This window comes from Rhinolophus sinicus, linkage group LG06 (assembly GCF_036562045.2).
Source record: "Rhinolophus sinicus isolate RSC01 linkage group LG06, ASM3656204v1, whole genome shotgun sequence".
Taxonomy (NCBI): Eukaryota; Metazoa; Chordata; class Mammalia; order Chiroptera; family Rhinolophidae; genus Rhinolophus; species Rhinolophus sinicus.
In genome coordinates, this window is record NC_133756.1 from 20,826,333 (window position 1) to 20,843,904 (window position 17,572).

At 34.9% G+C, this 17,572-nt stretch overlaps 1 protein-coding gene and 1 non-coding gene across 3 annotated transcripts in view; one reads left to right on the forward strand and one right to left on the reverse strand.

The window, feature by feature from the left end:
* Positions 1-17,572, reverse strand: part of FAF1 (Fas associated factor 1) — a 391,473-nt gene that overhangs the window by 228,936 nt on the left and 144,965 nt on the right. For both annotated transcript variants that reach the window (XM_074334706.1, XM_074334705.1), the window contains one exon: positions 16,265-16,356. In XM_074334706.1, the coding sequence (XP_074190807.1) occupies positions 16,265-16,356 (92 nt within the window). The remainder of the gene's footprint in view (positions 1-16,264; positions 16,357-17,572) is intronic.
* Positions 14,642-14,744, forward strand: LOC141572599 (small nucleolar RNA U13). The gene has a single exon (XR_012497920.1). It is a non-coding gene; the product is annotated as a small nucleolar RNA U13 (small nucleolar RNA).

The window sequence follows — 17,572 nt, forward strand, 5'->3', positions numbered from 1 at the left end:
ATAAGTATGAGAAAAACACCCAAACAGAACAGAAAAAAAAAAATCCAAAAAAGTAAGGATAGTTTAAGGGGGTTCTGGGACAACATTAAGTGTACCAATATTCACATCATAGGGGTACCAGAAGGAGAAGAGAGAGAGCAAGGAATTGAAAACCTATTTGAAGAAATAATGATGGAAAACCTCCTTAACCTGACAAAGGAAATAGACATACAAGTCCCAGGAAGTGCAGAAAGTCCCAAACATGATGAACCCAAACAGGTCCACATCAAGACACATAATAATTAAAATGTCAAAACTTAAAGACAAATAGAGAATCTTAAAAGCAGCAAGAAAAACGCAGTTAGTTATCTAAAAGGGAGCTCCCATAAGACTCTCAGCTGATTTCTCAACAGAAATTTTGCAGGCCAGAAGGGACTGACATAAAATATTTGAAGTGATGAAAAGCAAGGACCTACAACCAAGATTATTCTATCCTGAAAAGCTATCATTATGAATCGAAGGACAGATAAAGAGCTTCCCAGACAAGAAAAAACTAAACGAGTTCATCACCATCAAACTAATATTACAAGTAACGTTAAAGGGACTTCTTTAAGAAGAAAGGGCGGGGGGAGTAGATAAAAAATATGAATAATAAAATGGCAATAACTACATACCTATCAACAATTACTTCAAATGTAAATGTATTAAATGCGCCAATCAAAAGACATAGGGTGGCTGAATGGATATGAAAACAAAACCCTTACATATGCTGCCTACAAGAGGCTCACTTCAGATTGAAAGACACACACAGAATGAAAGTAAAGGGATGGAAAAAGATATTTCATGAAAAAGGAAACAAACAAAAAACTGAGGTAGCAATAGTTACACCAGACAAATGGACTTTAAAACAAAGGCTGCAACAGAAGACAAAGAAGGATCCAGTAATCCCACTTCTGGGTATTTATCCGAAGAAACACAAAACACTACTTTGAAGGGGCATGTACATCCATATATTTATTGTAACATTATTTACAATAGCCAAGATATGGAAGCAACCATAAGAGGTGGTACATATGTACAATGGAATATTACTCAGCAATAAACAATGAAATCTTGCCATCTGCAACCACATAGATGGACCTAGAGGGTATTGTGCTGAATAAGTCAGACAAAGAAAGACAAATGCCATATGATTTCACTTATATGTGGAATCTAAAGAACAAAACAAACAAACAAACAAACAAAACAGAAATAGACTCGTAGATACAGAGAACATTTTGATGGTTGCCAGATGGGAGGGGCATTTGGGGGGATGGGTGAAAAAGGGGAAGGAATTAAGAAATACAAATTGGTAGTTACAAAATAATCATGGGGATATAAAGTACACCATAAGGAATATAGTCACTAATAGCCCTGTTTCCCAGAAAATAAGACCTAGCTGGACAATCAGCTCTAACGCGTCTTTTGGAGCAAAAATTAATATAAGATCCGGTCTTATATAATGTAATATAATATACGACCAGGTCTTATGTTAATTTTCGCTCCAAAAGCATTAGAGCTGATTGTCCGGACAGGTCTTGATTAGAGCTGATTGCCCGGCTAGGTCTTACTTTTAGGGAAACACGGTATTGTAATAACTATGTATGGAGTCAGATGGGCACTAGATTTATCAGGGTTATGACTTTGTAAGTTACATAAATGTCTAATCACTATGTTGTACACATGAAACAATTATAATATTGTATGTCAACTGTAATTAAAAATGAAAAAAATACAACATACTTTTAATCAATGTAAACGAAAACCAGGAATTTGTTCCTACTGCATCTTAATAAGACTATATGTTGACTGATACAACACAGATTATTGTTAGTGAAATTATACTTCTCAAATTAATGCTGTATATGTAATTAAGACAAGTAAAGTATTAACACCAATACAGAAATTTAAAATCTCCTGTTTTATTCCTGCTGTGTGAGCATGCTATTTCTTTTTTTGCACTGGGTATCATAAACAAAAATATCACTGTAAAGTAATGGGCTTAGAAGGTTAATTTCCAATAGATTTTATTTTTTAAATATGACCTGATATTGAAGCAAAAACAGTAACTTCTTTCAAATAACTTTTTATCAAAAGACGTAAATAATAAACTTGTAATGTGCTATTGAATTTTTCACTAATACTTTATATCATTCCAAAAGGCCTTACAAAATGTTGTCTCTTTGGGAATATTATATGATCTACAATGATCTTTTTAGCCTTTCAGATATATCAAGATTTTAAATTAAAAAGCATGACACATGGCAATTTAAATTTCCATTCTAAACTTATAGTCATATGAGCTCTTGTCAACAAAAGACCAAATTTACTATAATTATGGATTATTTACACTAAAACAAAATAAGAAATCAATATGTAAATGTAATGTTTGTTGTAGCTAATGCATCCAGCAATGACAGATTAGGTTCAAATAGCAATCAGTTTGGAAATCTGGCACATATGTAAATGAGCTAGGGACTTGATGTTTACATTTGACTGTATTTCATTCAGGATTTTTAAATTGTCTCAGGAACAGCATAAAAAGAAAATGTTAATCTTTCCATTATAAATACAACTTGAGCCCTCATCATAACTGAAACTAGGTTTTGCTCCTGTCCAGCTAAGCTAACATATGATACTAATAATTCTGAGCTGCAGATTACATCATTCTTAATTAACACTCTGCTACAGTTGTTAACATCCTCCTAGACACCATGTTATCATCACCACAAGTTCTGTAACAATTTTAAAACCACATTTAACGAAGGTTGGCCTCTTACTCTGCAGCGACTTTTAATTGCTTTTTTTTGCTGGCAATTAAAAATGTCTAGATAAACAAACATTTGGTTTCACATAATTCTTAATAACATTTTTCATGATGATTTCAAAGTTCAGGTGTCATTATGTCTATAATTACTGTTTATAAATATAGTGATATATTGGATTCAGCAAAATGTATTAACCAAAGTATGTAAGATTAATCAAAATGTGGTAATTAGTGGTAATAGTGATATATTGTGATTCATCAAGTAGTTCATACCAGAACTGTCAAAACATATTTCTATCCAACTGGACAAAATACAAAAAAAGCCAAAAATTACATTTACAGATACACTGATTTTTGTTTTGAATTACTGACCAAGTTTCTGAGTGTACATTAAATCAACCACAGATAATACCTGCAGTTCTTTTTCAAAGTGTGATGTTAACAAGCTAATCTCGGTAGTCACTGACCTAACAATAGGCAGTAAACTATATAAATGGGTTTGGTTCATCAATCCAATTAGATGTGCTGTGATCTCCATCAATGCTCTAATTGGGAACAAGTTTCTTCTTTCATTCAGAATGCATAACTTTAGGAAAATGTCTTCTTCTTAAAATGAGGCACTTTTCAGTAGTCATTTACTGAAACATTTACCAACCTAATTTCCTAAATTTCACTTTTATAAAATCTAATAACACTCATTAGAACTAAACTTAAGTTGAACAGTAATAAAATAATGCACTTGAAACACTGATTATATCAATTTATTCTTGATAAATTTATAATAAATATATCAACAAAATATAAATTTATAAGTAAAATAAATTTATTCTTGAATTACTTTAAGAATGATATACCAAATTGTTGTCAAATATTGTACTGATTACAACACTGATAAAACTTTTACAGATGAATAGCCTTTGTGAAAACAACAAAAAAGTTGCTTTGTAAAGCATTTTGGAAGAAAAAAATTCATTGATCCATTCAGAACATTATAAAGTTTTCTGAAAACTGTCACTTATAGGGCATTTAAGGTCTCTTTTCTGCCACACTGCTAAAATCTCACAAATATTAATCAATAAAAAGCCACCATGAAGAAGACACTCAAAACAAACATTTTAAATGACACATCAACAAATAATTTGGGGGTTAAAACCTACTGCTTTTTTTCTAATTTGAAAATAAAAATACTTAGCCAAAGTTCCCCATTGGAAGTTGTTCATATCTTCCTAAAGGAGCTGCATCACTTCCTCCAGCCAGTTAAAGGATTTATTGAGCATCTACTATAGGCCAGCAGGCACTGCTCCTAGTTTACTTTACACTTGAACTAGTAGGTTCAAATGAGACTTTATGCTGAGGACCAACCCTGATCCTTTGAGCAATGATCAAAGGTACTATGATGATTGCTTTGGAGTTAAGAACCATATGAGAGCCAAGTCCTGGCTCATTTATTAACCAGCTAGCTCTGCAATCTGGGAAAGAGCAACTATTGAGTACCTGCATTGTGCCAGGTCCAATGCTCACATGTTCTATTTTATTTAATCACACTGCCTCTTCAAAAAGCTCTGGGAGGCAGAAATTACCATCCTGATCATTCTGGGTGAAGAAGCTAAGGCCCAATAGACTATTTAACTTCCCCTTTCTGTATTTCAGTTTCCCTAGTCATGAAATGAGACTAGATTAGATAATTGCTTTAAATCCTTCCAAAGATGATATCCTAGAGCTTTCTTTCCTCTCATTCTAACTCAGAGCTCTCATGGATGTGACGCTTCTTGCATAAGGGAGTACACCAAACACTGCAATAGCAGAATATAGACAAAAGAGTGAAAAATATTACAAGGATTAACATTTATGCACAGATTATGAGGTGTTGGGGGAAGTAGGAGGAGGATGAGAGCTATTTAAAAGCATCCTCAGAATGTCCTAATAACTGAATCCCACAACAGCTCCATGATAGTTCTCAGTTATCTTTCTTAGTTGGGATAATAGGCAGATGAGTGTTTAAAATGGCCTCTGTACGGAGTGGGAGAGACAGGAATGAAAAAAAGAGTATCAATACGAGTATCAATACACATACCACCCAGAGGGTGGTTTGAGCTTTAGCTAAAACCAAAGCTAGGGGCACAGGTGGCTACTTACTACTACAGCTGCTGGATGGACACAAGAAACAGAGACAGGGGAGGAATGCTTCATTCTTCCCATCACTATACCATGCTTCATGGATGTTGTGAACTCCATATCAAATGTAGAGAGTTAGAAGAGACCTCAAGGATCATGACAAAAATGTTTTCTTTGCTTCTTTTCCAGCTTCTGCCTCTGCTCATAGGGAAAATACTATTTCTGCCCATGCCATTTCTCCTCACAAAGGAAGAATCTTAATGAAAACACTTGTAGCTTTTTCTCCCATTCTAGACTTGATTCTCCCAGACAAAGTGAATATTACAATTATTCACAAGGTCACATTACACTAGGTTAGATTTCCCAGAAGGCAGGGACAAGACCAGCAGCTTCCTCTTTCACTTTTTATGCCCCAGTACACTAAATTCTCTTTTACTTCTTGCCCTCTGATAGATACACCCTGGACAAACTTGCCATGAACTCTCTAAGTGGTCTTTCCTACTGTGACTATGTTGGTGAAGCAGGCCTACTGCATCAGTCCACCAGGCTCAGAAGACCTAGTCCTAACTATTTCTAAGGCCATCTGAGTACATGGGTCCTAAGATTTAGATCTGGACTGAGAGGTAAAAGACCTCACTTAGGACTCAAGTCTAAGCCACATGCTCCATTGGGTGCTAGTTTAGTTAAAGCAGTTTTGCTTTCCAATTTGGATACTAATTTTTGTGTGTATAATCCACTGATCAGAACCTTAGAGGAAAGAATCAATGGCGTCATCGATGCCTAAGAATCTAGAAGAGCCTCTATTTTCTAGCAGCATCTGAGGTCTAGAGCACAGGAGTGACCGGCCCTAAGTCATGCAGTGATTCTGTGGCAGAGGTGGCACTGGAACTCAGATATCTGGACTCACTATTCCTCAGTTCTTTCCACAGCACCCATTGGAAAATACCACGCCCTACCCTTGCTTAATTCAAGGCTACTGTCACTTGCTTTCCCATCAATGGTTTTCCAAGTACAAAAAAGGCCATACATTTTCAGTGGTCTACTCAACTTTTACAGGAGTATCAATTAGCACCCTGAATTTACTCCTGCTTTCACAAATAGCAACCAACTCAAAGCTGTAGTTAACAGCAACTTCACAACTCAGAGGCCACACAAGAGGACTATATGCTTGACTACATGACTGGACCTCAACGACACCTCCATAGAAGTCATTAAAATATTAACTGGAACCATTCTCCCAGTGTAAAAAGGTCAGAGTTCAACAGCAAGACTCCATTACTAGTGTAAAAAGGACAACTACACACAAAGCATACCTTATTTTCTATCACTTTGCCATAAAAATTAAGAAAATCTACAAAATTAAAATGGACCTGGACATTTTCATCACTTATCAGAATGCAACCAAAGCAAAGTTGAAAGACTGTCTTTTATCACCAAGTCATCCTCTCAGTCCTTTTCTAGCAAGGTGATCACTAGTAATACCAAAATCCAAAATGTTAAACCTTCTCCAACTAGTATATTTACACATGGCCAGAGGGATTTGGCACTAGCTATTTCCCTTACCTAGAACACTCTTCATTTGAATGGTTCCTCAATTGTTCATGTCTCAGCTTAAATGGTCCATTTCAGACAGGCCTTTCCAGATCTTACAACCTACAGTAGTCCCTCAATTACTTTTTTTGTGGGGGAGGGGAACAGGACTTTATTGGGGAACAGTGTGTACTTCCAGGACTTTTTCCAAGCCAAGTTGTTGTCCTTTCGATCTTAGTTGTGGAGGGCACAGCTCAGCTCCAGGTCCAGTTGCCAGTTGTTAGTTGCAGGGGGTGCAGCCCACCATCCCTTGTGGGAGTCAAGGAATCGAACAGGCAACCTTGTGGTTGAGAGCCCACTGGCCCATGTGGGAATTGAACCAGCAGCCTTCGGCGTTAGGAGCACAGAGCTCCAACCGCCTGAGCCACCGGGCCGGCCCCCTCAATTGCTTCTTATCATGTCAACTCTCTTTTAGTTTTCTGCAAAGCACTTACTATCATCTGATATCTTTCTTGTTTATAATTTGTTGCTTGTCCGTACATCCTACCCTCCTCTACACATTTTATATTGTAAACTCCATGAAAGCAGGCACCTTGTCATCTCATTCCTCACTGGCACCGAGAACAAGGACTTAACACATTGTACTTAAGACATAGTACTCAAACTATGTCTGGTAACTGAGTGAATAATTGATATCCTGCATGAATAACGTAATAAATGGACTCGCCATTTATCTGAAAAACACTTTATGATAAATTTGAAAATTAGCATAAGAGCCAATGAAGACACTACAGATACATGGACCAAAAATCACATTCCTCAATTAGTCATGAAATTTTTCATATTCATTACAACAACTGTTTGCTTAGTAAGGGCCTCTATCATAAACGACACTTGCATGAGCTCAGGAAGATGCTCAGTTAGAATGTTCTTGCTCTTTACAACTCAGGATCTGATTGGAATGAAGATAGCCATACATAAAATCATACTAGGGAAACTAAGACTCAAAGGAAAGGTGTTGCCTGAGACCCAGTGGAGGGCAAATACAGGACTGAACAAGATTTGACTATAAAGCCACAGCTCCTTCCATTACTCCACACAATGATAGGGAAAACCATAAGGAGCAATGGATAAAAATAAAGGCTAAGCTGATGCCAAGGAGTGCAGACTGGCTAGCTCATTACATTTATGGAACACTTATAAAGGCTTCTGTTCCCCAAATACCTAAATCTCTGTTCTGCATGATGCTTGCTATCACATCATTAGTACTTTAATCCTTAGCTTTGGTCTCTCATAAGAAGCAAGTATCCTGGAATGTCACTTTACAGTTTTCATTCCACAAATATTTCCAAGCATATGTTATGTTTTGGGCTCTCTTTTAGCCGCTGAGGCTATAACAGTGAACAAAAAACAAGTCCCTGATTTTTTGTAACTTTATATTGTAATGAAAGACAACAAATATGAATATATTACTAATATTACTAATATAATGCATCGTAATGATAAAGCAAGATAAAGGAAGAGGGTATGGCAGAGGGGCTGTATAGACAAGGGGTGAAGAAAAGCCTCTCTGAGGATGTGACATTTGAGTAGAAGCGTGAATAAAGTGAAGGAATGAGTGAAGTTGATAACTGGTGGAAGATCATTCTAGGCAGGGAAATAGCAGTGTAAATGCCCTGAAGTGCAAGTACACTTAGAATGTTTAGAGAAGAACAAGAAGACCAATGTGGCTGGCAAGCTATGAGCCAGAGAGAGAGTAATAAAAGAAGAAAAAAGAGAGCAAATAGGACAAGATTATGTAAGTCCTTTATAGGCCATAGTACTTATAGGACATAACATTTATACCTAGGTTTATGTTTTTCTAATACAATAAGTCCTCACTTAATGCTGTCGATAGGTTCTGTGAATTCAAGTAAAACGACATATAACCAATTTTATGTTGAATGGAAAGACGTTATTCGAGGACCTGCTGTGCAGAGTAAAGTTATTAAGTATCTCTAATCTTCTAAAAATAAGAACCTAAACAAACTCCCAATAATGTTTTCTCTTCATCAACTCACCATTACCCCTAAATGCATTTCCCCATCTGCAAAATGTGAGTAGTAATACCTATTTATGTTTATTGTGAGGATTTAATAAAATACATATAAACGGCTTGGCAAAAAGCCTATCTTCAGAAGCGGTAATTGTTGTATCACTGTCACTTACTGAACACTTTTAACTTCATGCTGCCTTAACATCCTTATTCTTGTAACTATTGCCTATTTTCTATTTCAGTGTTATCCATAATTTGTACTTTGTCATCCACTATTACTATAACAGCTCTGAAATCCAGAACCTAGAAATGTTCTCTATTTGTTTCAATCTTCTATTCTTTCACCTTTCCTACTGTTTCTACACCCGCTAGCTAACTTCATTTCAACACTTATTCCCGGGACTTCACTCTGCTGCCTGCTATGAACCGAACTGCTACCCCCTAGAAGTCTGATGTTGACATTCTAACCTCTAATATGGCTGTATTTGAAGACAGTTTTTAGGAGGTAAAGTTAAATGAGGTCATAAAGGTGGGATCCTAATTCAACAGAATTGGCGTCTTTATAATAAAAAGAAAGACCAGAGCTCTCTCTGCTACGTGAGTACACAGCGAGAAAACAGGCCAGGAAGGGAGCTCTCACCAGAAAACAAACCTTGCTGGAACTTTACAACCTCAAGAACTGTGAGAAATAAATGTCTGTTTTTTAAGCAACCCAGCCTATGGTATTTCGTTATAGCAGTTTAAGCTAAGACACTCCCATAGCCTTGTTGGCCACCAGCCCTTTTCTGGAGTCACTTTTTCAAATTTTTCCTACTTGCTGTCTCTCTCCTCATACTTCTAATAATTCTTTTACCCTACTCCTACCTCAACTTCTTCTTCCCTTCACAGTTGAATTTTCTGAAACTAAAGTAACTCCAATTCCTCATTTCTCACTTATCCCTTAAAATTTATAGAATCTGGCTCTCATTCTCATCTTTCTGCCAAAAATGAACTCAACAAAGTCATCAATTACTATATGCCAAACTCTCTGGCCTTTTATATAATCATCATCCTACTTGGAATATGCAGCAGTATTTTGCACCCTTGTACATTTGAGGAAAAAAACATATAGACAGTAGTATAGCTTTCTCAGGATTAATTCAGTTCTAGACATACGACTTTAGATTACATAAGGGGCACACACCAGTGAAAAATTCCATTGGCAACTAGGACCTCTGAGTTTATAAATAGAGATTTGTGAGTCACTATACATATCTGGAAACTGAACGGTTGAGGTAGATATCAGGGAGTAGGTATAGTAGCAGGGACTGCTAAAAACAACTTTCGGGAACACCAACATTTAGAGCAGATGAAGAAAAGAGGACCTAACTGATGAATCAAACTGAGTGGCAGACAGAACACCAACAGTGCATGGTATCTAAGGAAAATTCTGATAAAGAAATGAATTTAGAAAAAGCCTAATACCTTTAAAAATTGGTTACAAGCTCCTTGAGGACAGAACTTGTTTTCATCTAATAGGTAATCAATAAATCTTTGATGGACTGAATTTTTCCTATAATAATATTAAACATGTATGATTAACAGTTCGCCCCCTTTCTAATTTTACTACGATTTATAGTATAATTTGAAGTTGTGCCATAGAGGTACTACCTCACCTTTCAATTAATTAGTGAAATCTGATTTATTAAAAATGGTTTATACATGCCTTTTAACTGCTACAAAGATTGATTTAAGAGTTGGCTCTTGAATTCTCAGAAAGCTTGAAATTTTGTTTTCTGAAAAACATAATTTACTTTAAAATAATCCTAAATATAATTAAATTATAGCCGCTCATACCATAATTTTGCTGCTCTTGGCTTTTTTTTTTTCCAGAAGAGAAATTGTAAATATAAGACTCAATTACCAGGCACCCTCTAGTGGCAGTAAGATCAAGTTAAACAATTTTTTATAAGATACAGTTTAAAATAGAGTTCTCTGTATCTACCCTGTTTCCCCGAAAATAAGATTTAGCCAGATAATCAGCTCTAATGTGTCTTTTGGAGCAAAAATCAATATAAGACCCGGTGTTATATTATATAAGACCCGGTATTATATTATATTATATTATATTATATTATATTATATTATATTATATTATATTATATTATATTATTAGACCTGGTCTTATAGTAAAGTAAGACCAGGTGTTATATTAATTTTTGCTCCAAAAGATGCATTAGAACTGATTGTCCAGCTAGGTCTTATTTTCGTGGAAATACAGTATATTTCTCACAAAACCTTGAGCATAAAATGGTTTGTCAGTAAATAATTTAAGAGCATGCTATTTGATATCTACATTTTACTAAATTATTAATAATGTACTGTAACTAAAAATGAATTCACATGCTGAAATTTCATGAATATTCTTAAGAATTCAATAAGTAAAATAATGTATTAAAAACAATACTCCCCATTTTAAAAATAAAAAATGTAAGGCCCAAGCCGAGCTGAGACTGCAATGTAAAATTCTTCTCATTATATATACCTTGATGTCTTTTGTCTGGAGAGATAGATTGTAATTACATTACTTTCCTGATTTGGTTATAATGAATTTTGTTTAAGAATGACACTATAATACCAATGTTGTCTACTCTGTTTAAAGAAAACTGGGGCAGCCAGTTAGCTCAGCTGGTTAGAGCGCGGTGCTCTTAACAACAAGGTTGACAGTTTGATCCCCACATGGGCCACTGTGAGCTGTGTCCTCCACAACTAGGTTGAAACAACTACCTGACAGGTCCTGGAAAAACAGACTTAAGAAAAAAAAGAAAGAAAGAAAGAAAAGGAAACTGGTACTTTATAAAGAAGAACCTAATGTCTGTCATTGTACCCGAATTGGAATGGTAGAATCTAGCAGCCGGACCTAGTCAAAGTTCTGCATTGCAATTAACCCGCAGTTTATTTTCCAACTCCCCTCTACCTTCCAACATCCACTGACTCATCTCAGAGAAATAAAACAGTAAAAACAATTAAACATCAAACCAATCACCTAAATAAAATATACCATTTTTAAAAAAAATCCCAAATCTGATATGAAGAAAGGGCTGGGTGTTCACCACCCAGAGACAGTTCTCCTTCCATGTGATATAGAGATGATGTATTACAGAATTGTACACTTGAAACCCAATAAACTTTAATTTTAAAAAAAATATTTACAAGTTAAAAAAAAAGAAGAAACAAAAAGAAAGGGCTGGGGATAATATGAACATAAACTTTCCTATTTTCCTCTACCAGTTTCAGAGTTTTTTATTCATTTGTCAGTTCTCATATGTAACACTAAAAATCAGAATTACCTTTTATTTTCTCCTTTTTAGATTATAAATTAGATTACAAGTTACAAATAATCTTTCTATGAATTCACCAATTATAACAAAATTCTGGAAAATAAATCAATTTGATTCATTATGAAGTTTAGCACAGAGCAATCTTATGTCTACCATATTTGATAATATGATGTGCTATATAACTCACTAGGAAATTGTTTTTCAACTCCAGTGTATAGTTGTCAAAAAATATTTTTATTTGGTGAAGCACAAAATGAAAATCACAAGTTAAAAATAATTATTTCCAATAGCCTTGAAGGTTCTGCATGAATTTTGCTTTTTTTTAATTGTCTCCCATGAAATCAGAATTTCAGATATGTATCACATACATAAAAAAAGAAAAACAATCTCTAGTTTTACAGAAAGATGAATTAGATTAACGCACTAAAAGAAATACACCTTGGTTTTTTAGTTAGATTTTAATCAAACATTCACCACCACTCAGCTATTCTGTGCTTTATGTTTTTTGTTTGGCTTTGAATTTTTCTGTCTTTCTTATTGTCCCAACACAGAAAACAGCATTATTATAAGTTGGTAAAATTGATAAAGCCAACTAGGTAAGACTACTTGAACACTATTTGAAGACTCATTCTCCATTAAACACTGCATTTCAGAAGCACGTAGGCCCCTGTTTGCCTGATGACTGAGCAGTTGGCAATCAACCTAAGGTCAGCCACATGGCAACGAAGAACATTTCCATTAGCCCAGGAAAACGTTTTTGGTGACTCCATTTAATCATGCTACTGGAGAATAATAGATTATAACCTGTGATGGTATCACCTATAATAAGAAATATATATTTGGTCTTGTTCCCCACACAGAGCTCTTGAAACCCCTGGAATTTCTTAAGTGATACGACAGATAAAGCTGAAAGGAGCAAGTAGTCTTTAGTTAATCATAAAAAGCCCCTTTCAATCACACAGTTTGTTAATGAGGCCACTTTTGGAAACCCCTCAGGATGGAGACTGATTAAAAGGGGAACCAACCTTGTGATTAGAGAGTTGAAACTTTCAGCCACCTACACCCCTTCTTCCCCACCTCTGGGGAGAGAAGAGGGGCTAGAGGTTGAGTTAATCACTAATAAGCTAAAGACTTAGTCAACCATGCCTATGTAATGAATCCTCCATAAAAAACCCCAGCTGAAGGGTTTTGGAGAGCTTCCAGATTGGTAAAGAAGAATTCATCCATGTCCTAGGAGTGTGGCATACCCCAAACTTTATAGGGAAAGTAGCTCATGCATTCAGGATCCTTCCAGATCTCATCCTCTGTATCTCTTCATCTGGCTGTTTACTTACGTCCTTTAAAATATGCTTTGTAATAAGTCAGTAATAGTAAGTAGAGCGATTTCCTTAGTTCTACAAGCCAGAACTCAGGAAGTTCCAGCAAATTATCAAACCCAAGAAGGAGGTTGTGGGAACCTCCAATTATATAGCCTGTTGGTCAGAAGCACAGGTGACAACCTACACTTGCAACTGCTGTCTGACATGGGGGCCATGACCTGTGGGATCTGATGCCACCTCTGGGTAGATACTATCACAATTTATTTAAATTGCAGAACATTCAGTGGTTGTTGAAGAATAGGCTGGTGCGCAAAAAAAAATACCCACACATTTGGTGGCCAGAAGTGTCCTGTGAATAGTGCAGTAGATAAAACCATGAGTTTTTCCCTTCCACTACATAAATAGCAAAGATATTTGGTAGTGGTGGGTAAAGGGTTTGGCAATACTCAAAGTTTAGGGGCACAGGGCTCTCTACCACACAAAATCATCAAGCTGTATTTAAAAAGAGGAAAACGTGTATAAAAGTGATAAAACTCTAAAAACAACTTAAACATAGTTCTGGAATGATACTGTACTGACAAAAAATTTTACTCTGTCACTAGCATACCATTCACTTTAGACTAGTTTGCTTTATCTAGCAATAATACCATAATATACAATTAAATATTAAAATAATGTGCTCATTCTATAAATGTACTGATTTCATTATGAAAACTGAAGAAACAATGAGACCCTCTATTCCAAATAGAGAAAAAATCTTAATAAAAACTTTATTCCTAAGAAAACTACAGACCAATATCCTTGATGGACATAAATGCAAAAATTTTCAAGAAAACTAACAAACCAATTAAACACTACATTAAAAGGATTCTACGCCATGACCAAGTGAGATTCATCTCCAGCATAAAAGGATGGTTCAATATCCACAAATAAATCAAGCCAGTGATACATCACATTAACAAAATAAAGGACAGAAATCATATGATCATTTCTATAGATGCAGAAAAATCCCTTGATAAAATTCAACATCTTTTTATGATTAAAAACTCTCAACAAAATCAGTATAAGAGGAACATATCTCAACACAATAAAGACTATATATGACAAACCCACAGCTAATATATTTATGGTGAAAAGCTAAAAGCTTTTCCTCTAAGATCAGGACAAGACAAAGTTGCCCACTATCACCACTAGGGTTTCCAGGCAGGAATTCCTGCCCGTTCTCAGGAATTTTTTTTGTTTTCCCCTTCCCGAATCCCGAGAAAAATGGTTGGGAAATCAGAAAAAATCGTCTCCTTGAACCCAGGTGACTGGCAGTATCGGCCATCACTTTGTGGAAACAATTCATCGTGGAGAACAGAAAACAGTTTATATCTCGGGATTCAGGAATGGGAAAGTGAAATAAATTTCTGAGAACGGGCGGGAATTCCCACCTGGAAACCCTAATCACCACTTCTAGTCAACATACTATTGGAAGATCTAGCCACAGCAATCAGTCAAGAAAGAGAAATAAAAGGCATCCAAATTGTAAAAGAAGATTCTTTTGTAGTTCACAAGTGTCATAATTGGGTGTTCACACTCTGTGTGACATGTGCCTCCCTCAAGTCTTGGTACAATGTTGGCACATTATCTGTCTAATGTGGAAAAAATATCGAGAAAGAAAAAGTAAAATTCTCATTATCTGCATATGACATGATATTACATATAGAAAACCCTAAATACTTTACCAAAAAACTATGAGAACTAATAAATGAATGCAGTAAAGTTGCAGGATACAGAATCAATATATAGAAATCGGTTGTGTTTCTATATACCAGTAACAAACGAGCAGGACAATTAAGAAAATGATCCTGTTTACAATTACATCAAAAAGTATAAAATACTTAGGAATAATTTAATGAAAGAGGTGAAAGACCTGTACTCTTAAAACTATAGGACATTGAAGAAAAAAATTGAAAAAGATATAAATAGATGGAAAGATATACCTTGCTCATGAACTGGAAGGATTAATATTGTTAAAAATTCCCTACTATCGAAAGCAATCTATATGCAATGTCTTTCAAAATACCAATGGCATTTTTCACAGAACTAGAACAACTACTCCTAAAATTTATATGGAACCACAAAAGATCTTGAATAGCCAAAGAAATTTTGAGAAAGAACAAAGTAGGAGATATTACGCTCCTTGATATAAAACTATACAAAAAAGCTACAATAATCAAAACAGTATGGTACTGACTAAAGACAGATACATAGATCAATGGAATAGAGAGCCCAGAAATAACTTCTTGCTTATATAATTAATTAACCTATGACAAATAAAACGAGGATATACAACTGGAATATCATTTAGCAATAAAAAAGAATGAAATCTTGCCATCTCTGATAACATGGGTAAACCTGGAGCATATTATATGCTAAGTAAAATAAGTTGAACAGAGGAAGACAAATATTATATGATTTTACTTACATATGGAATCTAAAATAACAAAACAAATGAATAAATGAAACAAAATAGAAACAAACTTACAGATATAGAGAAAAGGCTGACGACTGCCAAAGGGGAAGGGAGTGGGGAAATGGGAAAAGTTTTTCATAAAAAAGAATTAACTCTATATCTGATATTTTCACACAGTTTTTGGTAAATAAATAAATAAATAGTCAGTCATCTGGTCTCAGTTGACTTCTAGCACTTTTTCTTAAAAAAAAAACAATATAGTATTTTTTGGAGGAAATAATATCAGCAATGTAAAATACATTATATTTGTTTTTCAAACTATTCTGCAAAGCCCATGAATTTTCCTCAAAGGTGTGTCCTTCCTTAGCCAGGGGAGAGGCTGGAGTCCATTTACTCATTCTCTTCTCTCCAGGTCTAGTCCTTCTCCAACAAACAGTGCCAATTTTGACTCTTTTTTACATAATGGAGCTTAGCTAAAGATTTTCTTTGGAAAAAATGATTAAACCACTAAAATCAAAATCAAACAAATAAACTATCCAAACTAAATAATTGGAAAATTTGTATAATTAACAGCTGTTGGTAAGTTAAAGGTTCAACAAGATTTTGATTTGATTTGATTTTGATATTTATATACAGCTTAAAGCAATGCTATTAACAATCAAAATTTTCATTTTAGAGTCACGGAAAAAGTAAACACCTTACCCAGAATGACTAGATGATGAAGGAGGTGGCAAGTCTGGTGTAAGAACATAAAGACTGTTGTTTTTTGGCAGATGTAGTGATTTTAAGACCATCTGAAAAAGAAATAAAAACAAACAAAAAATGACTGTTGATTGTGCATTAATTTTTTTCTATAGTTCTTAAAAAATTCTCAATATTATAGTTTAACTTTTTATCTTTTGACAATTTCCTAAATAGGGTAATGCAGAATTTTGAATCCAAATAACTTTGTTTCTCCATATGTATCATAAATTATCATAAATATGAATGTTAAAATACAAATTCTTTAGCTCATGAAGAGATACAAATACATCAGAACACAGTTAGTAAGACTCATTAATATCGTCATTGAAAAAGTATGTCCTTGCAACTAATATACACTTCATTCCAGGATCATTATAGCAAAAATTAGAAATGTAGTTTTTCAGAGATCATTAGACCTAGAAAAGATCATAGAGAGTACCTCAACCCAATGATTTTATAGATGAGGAGCGGCAGCCTGAGAGGTGAAGTGACTTGGATGAGGTTTCTAACAAGTGATATTTAGGTCATTTAGGTCACTTTACTCTTAATCCAGAGAATTTGTTGTTGTTGTTAAAGCACTTTGTCTGGGGTGAATGAACTACTCTTGGGTTACATCTGCTCTATTATCTTCATAACCATACAAAATTTCATTCAATTTCTTTGCCATAAAACTTCTACATATTTTTCAAACTCCCAACTTGATAGTAAATACTTGCTAATATACTTCAAACTTTTTTTTACAGCAATACACATCAAGAAACACACTTTTACATCTTTACATCATAACACAGGACACATATTTATTCAACAGATATTTACTAAGCCACCTACTCTGTGCCAGGACTATTCTAAACATTGAGGATATAGCAGTGGACAGGATAGTCTAAAAACCCTGATCTCATGGAGCCTACACTGTAGTAGGAATAAGTAACCTATATATTTGAGTATTAGAAAGTGATAATTTTTTGAGTAAAAAAAAAAAAAGCAAGGAAGGAGGGTTAAAGGAAATGAGGTTGGGGAGTTACGTAATTTTAAACTGAATTATCAGGGTGGTTCTCACCTGGAGAATGTGACATTTGAGCAAAGATTAGAAGGTGCTGAGAAAATACCATGAGAACCATATGTAAAATACCATATAGAAAAAGAATATTTCAGGCAAAGGGAACAGTCAGTGCAAAATGCTTAACAAAAAACAAGGAGTCCAACATAACTGAAGCCAAATAAGCACAAGCAGGAGATAGGTCAGAGAAGTAACAGTAATGGCAG